This window comes from Lycorma delicatula, chromosome 9 (assembly GCF_047948215.1).
Source record: "Lycorma delicatula isolate Av1 chromosome 9, ASM4794821v1, whole genome shotgun sequence".
Classification (NCBI taxonomy): Eukaryota; Metazoa; Arthropoda; class Insecta; order Hemiptera; family Fulgoridae; genus Lycorma; species Lycorma delicatula.
The window spans coordinates 71,316,553-71,324,243 of record NC_134463.1 but is presented as its reverse complement, the minus strand read 5'-3'; the positions used below and the strand labels follow the sequence as shown (position 1 = coordinate 71,324,243).

General features: G+C 28.9%; 1 protein-coding gene across 1 annotated transcript; it reads left to right on the top strand.

The window, feature by feature from the left end:
* Positions 1-250: 250 nt before the first annotated feature.
* Positions 251-5,956, top strand: LOC142330679 (uncharacterized). The gene is made up of 3 exons (XM_075376126.1): positions 251-277; positions 1,669-1,953; positions 5,576-5,956. The coding sequence occupies exons 2-3, from the start codon at positions 1,690-1,692 to the stop codon at positions 5,954-5,956; spliced, it is 645 nt and encodes a 214-aa protein (XP_075232241.1). The 5' UTR covers positions 251-277; positions 1,669-1,689.
* The last annotated feature ends 1,735 nt before the right edge of the window (positions 5,957-7,691 follow it).

The window sequence follows — 7,691 nt, the reverse complement described above, 5'->3', positions numbered from 1 at the left end:
ATTATCAACTGATTCATCATTACATATAATTCATTATTAATTATCTCACAATGATAAATTAACTATGACAGTTAAAATAATTACTAATTTAGATTTCGAATTGAACAAATTTTATTCCAAATAAATAGTCTATTTTTTTTGAGTAAACACAGATTGATGCAATTAACTTGTTATTTGTTAACTTCACCAGCTGGTACTTCACATATATATAAGCGCAGTATTTCTGCCATGATTTATCAGTTAATTTCTTCTATTGGATCACGGAAGTAAAATATAGGTATGCATTTAATACATTAATCTTATTTATTAGCAAAGTAAGTTTTATAACATTTTTTGAGGTTATTATGTAACACAATAATCTGTAAGTTCTAGCAGTTATTGTTATAAATTTATTTGTAATGTTGTAATTAAATGTTAGTAAACCAAAAGTATATAAATAAGCGTTAAAACCCAATTAAAAATAACTTAATATTTAAATGCATATGAATTTAGATCAATGAAAATTTAAAAAAAATTTTTCGTAATAATGTAACTTACAGTTTTTAATAATGTGTAAAATACATTTTTTTTTTTGCTCGTCTACCATGTATTGTCTAGCTAATTCTAAGAAGGAATGCATTCGTTTTTTCACACCATTCATTCACTCTACAGTAATAATTTCATTGTTAAAAGTATTCACATGGTGTTTCTGGTGAACAGTTGATTTTAAACAGATAAATAGCACAGTAAACAAATATTTATAGGAATATCAAATAACGTGCATCCAATGCCATGATTTCCCACAAAAGTGAGAATTAAGCATTTCTTATATCTTTCTCTGAGCCTAATGTACGTTGAACCTGTTTATCAAGTCCACAGAAATTTTCTACAAAAGTTGAGCAGATAATAATAAGACAATCATAAAACAAACTTTAAAGATTCTATTAAAAAAACTTAGATATCACACACTGATTTTAAAATTCACAGTATATTGGAACAGTGTGTTTGTAATGTTCTATGCATTCCACCACATAATTAGGATCACATTCGATTGAACTGTCATAGGCAAGGGAAACATCAGATGAAAGAACACACAGCCAATTTCAGGCATTAGGCATATACATATATCTGTGCATATATAAACTTAATGAAGTAACTCAGGAGAGAGATGCTGTTGTTATAATATTATTAAGTGAAATCCATTATTTAGAACATTAGATGAAAATTTTGGTTGTTTTATTGCATTAATCATGATCAAAGAAAAAATTTAATATTATTAATTACATTAAAAAAAGGTAACTTTTATTAAACCTATTAGAGGTAAATGTATAAATTCTATTAAACCGGCTTTATTTTTATAAAACCTATTAGCTTATGCAAAAATGATAAATGGTCCAAAGGTGATAAAGAAGTTATTTTGCTAATTCTGTACATAAGTAGGGTCGTTGTAATTATAAACAACTCATTTGCCAGTAATTTTAAATGGTGTACTAAACAGATATAAAATGTAAACACAATTTATTATTATTAGGAAATATTTTAAGACAATAATATCTGCACATAATATAAATAATGCAGAATTGGCACCAATAAAATCAAATGACTTGGCTAACATAAAATTACTTTGGATAATTAATTTTTGAGGTGGAAAAATTACACTTAAAATAAATTTGTTTTTTTTTGTTACAGAGTACACAGTTTCTATTCAAGATGAATTTTAGAGTATTTTTGTTTGTTTCATTCTTGATTATTGGAATTTATTCTGGAACAGCAGATTGCGATGAAAAAGCACCTTCTGATTTAGCATTTTATTATATGAAGACTGAGGTTACAAAATGTTGTCAAAAAGCATTTCCAAATTGCGTTAATCAATGTGTAGACTTAGTTGATAAGGAATATAAAGGTATAAAACTTTCAGAGCGTTTATTGAACGAGCCATCACGACAACAACAAATAAGTGGATATGTTGTAACGGTAGGTATAATCATATATAGTATTTTTAATTTCTTTCGGTCTCAATTACAATTAAAACGACACATATATTGGTGTATAATCAGATGAAATTTTTTCTGTTTTCTTATCTCTTCTTTTTACATTTCTGAACCAATTATAGTTTTTATGTAATTTTGAGGGGAATCAAGACTGAATGAAGTTGCTCTAGAAATCAAAACATATCTCTTAGTTGCCTGAATTATATGTTTTTATTCTTGTTAAAGTGATTAAATTATTACATTGATAAATAGATTCAACACTACATTTAAATTGTTAAAAAGTATATTCTTATTACAATAATAATAATCATATAATATCCTATATTACAATGTACTAAATAATTAATAATAGAAATTGTATTTAAAATTCTGAATATTTTTATACATATCACTATTTTTTTAAGTTTTTTTTTAGGGTTGTAAGGGTGTATGACAAATAGCAAGACAAGAGCTAAGTGAATATAACTTTAAAGATATTTGGTGTCTCCTCTCAACTCGTTTGGTAATCAGTAGACTAACCCAGTAGAAACAAAGTGAATAGCCCTTGTTTTCATATTAATATGTGTTATTGGTTTAATAAGAGAATGGTATTTAAAAAATATTTAAAATCTCCTCCTCATCGTTTCCCTAATTAATTCAAAATTTAGCTTAAAATCTGACAATTAAGGACAGCTAAATTAAATGTTTACAAAGCACAATGATAAAATTAGAGAAAAATTAGATCTGAAAATTTTTTAAAAGTGTCTGAAAGGATAAGCGTTCAGTATGTTAGAATCTAATCTGAACAAAAAAGCAAGGCATTTATAGCAGAACAACACCCGCATTAGTATAGAAAAGATAATAGATGTAATGGATTCAAAAGAAAATGCTAATCTATCTTTTTAATTAATTGGTAAGGTACAAATTTGATTGAGAATATTAAACACTTTTACATAAACTGGTAATAATAGGTTTATGAGGTATTCGCAATAAATAATTTAATTCATTTATCGGTGCAAATATCAAACTCAAGAAATTGAACCACTAGGTTTTCAGAAAGTCCGTGGAACAATATTTTTAAGACTATTTAAATGTAAGCCATCTTATGTCAGTCCAAAATTTATGAAGAAATTACAGAGGGGCTTGATGTTAAAAGATTTTTATAACATGGCTTAAGCAGTTTTTAATTGAAAGCTGTTTTACTCCATTGAAAATTATCTTCATTCCACCATTCTACAGTTTTAAGTAAGTTGTGGGTTTGGGATTAAGTTTAAGTGTGTGTAACTTCTGAGTCACCCTAAATTTAGTATTGAATCACCAGTTATGGTATTAAAAAGTAAAAAAATAGGTTTTTTGAAAAGTCTACTGTTGGAATATACGTCTATTTTTAAGTATAGATGTTATACTAAAACAAATTAGAACAACACATTATTTATAACGTGGTTTGTCAACAGCCGATGAAATCCATTTAAATATAGTGTCTATACTGTTACTACGTTTAGCAACAAATATCCGTTACTAGCTGACTGTGGTATTTCTCATAACTGAAGAATACGAGTATAACCTAAATACAGTAACATCGTGTTAATATGAGGTCTACAGAAGAAACTAAGGGTTTAGATGAAGTGTTAATACGAAGAGTGACCTCGTGTTAGAGGTCTATTCAGAAAATAACCTAACTTTATTTCTGTAAATTTTTTTATTAATTTTATAGATCTTTGTTCCATTCAAAATTTTTCCCTCCACCATTCACACACTTTTCCCAGCAGTGTTTCCACTTCACGAGGAACACCCGTATAGCTTCATTTGAAATGGCCTTTAAGGTCCGTAATGAATTTGCTTTCATGTCATCAATAATCTCAAAACAGCGACCTTTCATCACTTATTTTAATTTCGGAAATAAGAAAAATCGAAAGGAGCCAGGTCTAACGTTCAGCGATGCTGAAGGAGGACACTCACATGATATTTACGTTATAAAAGCCTTGGTATTGGCACGGTTCACTGTTTCACCTCGAGGCAAAAATTTGAAACGCACAATTCCATTAAAATCGAAAAAAGAGATCATCACTTTGACATCGGATCGAAATTGACGTGCTATCTCGGGGCGCGGAATCTTTTACCAATCCATTGTGATGATTCAACTTTTGTCTCAATGTCGTAGCTATAAACCCGACTTTCGTCTCCAGTTATGATCCTTTGCATGAATGTCGCATCGCCATCAAGAAGTTGTTCAAGAAGTTGCCGACAAACGTCCACTCGATTTTCTTTCTGCTGTTCGGTTATCAATCAAGCAACAAACTTTGCTGCAACACGATGCATGTTCAATTTTTCAATCAAAATGTCATGGCATGATCCATTCGAGATGCTAACCTTTGCTGGAAATTCTCTGACAGTAAATCGGCGATTGGCACGCACCAGATCGTTGATTTTCTGAACGCGGGTGTCATCAGTTGAAGCTGAAGGTCTTCTTGGTCGAGCGTCATCTTCTGAATTATTATCTGAACGGTATTTACCGCAGGCTAAACAGGAAAAAGAAAAGAGGTGATATAATACGACCAGACGCCGGGGCGCGAGTGGTAGCGTCTCGGCCTTTCATCCGGAAGTCTCGGGTTCGAATCTTGGTCAGGCATGGCATTTTCACACACGCTACAAATCGTTCATTTCATCCTTTGAATCAATATCTAACGGTGGTCCCGGAGGTTGAACTAAAAAAAAAATAATTAAAAAAAGGTGATATGATACGAATGAGTAGTCACTCATACATCGTTGGTCACTCTAGGAAGTATTATACTACATGGAACGAAAACGCTAATCTAGAAAGTCGCAGATGGACTTTTATTATCATTATTTAGTGTTCCTGTAATATGCAATATTAATATTCTTTTCCTCATGTTATTTTGTATTATGCTTATTGTTGGGCTGTGTCAGATTAGGGCTGCGGAGGGTAGCATTTCAGTGGTGGGTGGATCGGCTGTCCAGAAGAGAAGGTCGACACGTTCCCGTAATGTTAAAAGGACCCCTTGGAATACCCTACTTCGTGGAGTAGTCAGAGAGAGACTGCTGCCTCTGCACCCTATGGTGACTGTGATGATTAATTGCTGAAGTGGTTACCAGGGTGGGGCTTAATGAAACAAAAATACTTTTTTTTATTACAATTAGTTTAATTATGATTTATTTTCAATAGTAAGAATGTAAAAGTTTCTAATAGATCCTTGCCCATGAAGATTTTATGTATAAACTATCTTGACTATATATACCATAATACTATAAATAAGTTGAATTTGTATAAAAGAGTTCTGGATTAAGTTTTTCGGGACAATTTTCCTCATTTAATAAGGAAATCAACACTCCAGAATTTCCACTAATATTTTATTTCCCAATAACTCTCACAGAATAATCAAATTTTCAATTGTTATTATGATTATTTCTTTTTTCAATGTTACCTATATTTATGTTAATAATGTTATGTTATTATTTACAGCAAAACATAAATAATTAAAACAATAATTACTGTAGTTATATACGAGTGATCTCTGAATTAAATAAATATTTAATTATAACATCTATATTTAATCTAATTGTATCTTACGGCAGCTAATCTATGTAAAATTTTCTCTTCAATCCAGGGTTGTGACCAGATGATGAAGATAAAGTGTGAAAACATGAAAGTTGAAGAGTTTTCATTTTTTTTTAGTCTTACACAACTTGTATCCCCTGGTTTCTTTGATGCACTTGTAAAAGCATTTCCGTTGGGATCAGATGATCTAAAGAAAGCGATGTCTTTAGGAGCAGAATACTTTCAAGATTTGCAACAGACATTTCCTAACGCTTGTAATGAAATTTTAAGTTCGGGTAAAATTGATTATTTTAAGAAACTAGTTATTGATGATAAGTTTTCAACGGTTTTTAAACAATTTTTTAAATGGCGTCAGGAAGATGGAAATTCTTCAATTAGGTGTGGTTTGTGGGATTTGTGTACAATATTCGAAGAACAGAAATCTAGGTAAGTTAATAATATCTGTATATTTATTTAAAATTTTGTATTATTATTTAGCTTTATGATATTTCTCTCAATCACTCTCTCTGTGTTTGTGTGTGTGTGTGTGTGTGTGTGTGTGTGTGTGTGTGTGTGTGTGTGTGTGGTTTTTAAACAATTTTTTAAATGGCGTCAGGAAGATGGAAATGCTTCAATTAGGTGTGGTTTGTGGGATTTGTGTACAATATTCGAAGAACAGAAATCTAGGTAAGTTAATAATATCTGTATATTTATTTAAAATTTTGTATTATTATTTAGCTTTATGAAATTTCTCTCAATCACTCTCTTTGTGTTTGTGTGTGTGTGTGTGTGTGTGTGTATGAAATAACAGATTCTATCAAATAAATGAATGGGGATGTAACAGAATTTTTCATTTTGCATGAATCATTTTCAATATGTGGAAAAAATCCAAACAATAAAAAATTCTAAAATACAGTAAAAATATAACTAAAATAATTATAACTTCACAATAATTGTCTGAATAAATAATAAATGACTACAATATTAATTATTATTAGAATAGAATTAATTAATAGTGATAAATATGAGTTTATCATGATTATACATGATGTCATTGTCCATTAATGTTGATAAGAATTTAATGTAATATATTTTCCCTAATCTGTATTGGAATGGAAAAATTATTCTCCATTCTGACACAATGAAGTTTTTGCACAAAAATATATTGGAGTAAACTGATTCTATTTTTTTATTATAATCTCTATCATTACAAAAAAGCTTAAATAACCGATTATTGCATTTTATATTTGTTATTATTTCCAGAATAATTCCAAAGAGATCTTGAAAAATATTTTTATGTACTTTGAGTGAATTTGTTTTAAAATGCTTATAAATACACTTCTTCAAATTGATTGTTAAATGAAATTTTATACCACAGTTAAAGGTTTATAGAAAAATTAAATTGGTCTTGATTTTTGGTTATTACTGAAATAATTCAATAAATTGATAAATAACGAAATCAATCTTTATTGAAATGATTTGAAGCATGTATAACTTATACATTGATTTAATTATTAATTTATTTCTATTTTTTCAGTATTGGAAATAATGGTTGGGAAAATAGTTTTAAACAGAAAATGGAAGAAACATGTTAATATGGTAAATGACAAGGAAAAAAGCAATAGAAAATCGACGTGAAGAAGAAGAATAAGAAGAAATAAATATATAATGATAAAACTTTTATTGTAAATGTAGGCAGAAATTTTTTGCGCAAATATATGTGTGGACAAGATTTTTTTTTTTTCCCTTGGTTTTTTTTCCAGTCAAACATCAGTATTTTTTTATTCCGTCAGTCTCATTAATTAATTATTCCTCTGTAAACTAATGAAAAAAAAAAATTAATACATTTCAAAGTAATTATAAAATAAGAGTGCTATTAAGGTGATACTCGTATAATACGAGAGAATAGTATTTAATTCTTTGATTCTTAACTTTAATTCTTTAACTTGATTCAAAGTTCGATTCCTAGCATAGTCTTAGTATTTTTTCCAAGTACCATTTTATTTATTTTTTGTTAGATTAGTGAAAATCCGGGAAACTAAGAATCCCTTTACGTTAGAGATTACATTATTACTTTTCACTCAATAGGTAGGCATATTTTTTATTTTTTTATAGAATAATATAAATATATATTTAACTATTTTGTTTACAATTAAATAACCTAAATTGTTTTTACATTAATACTA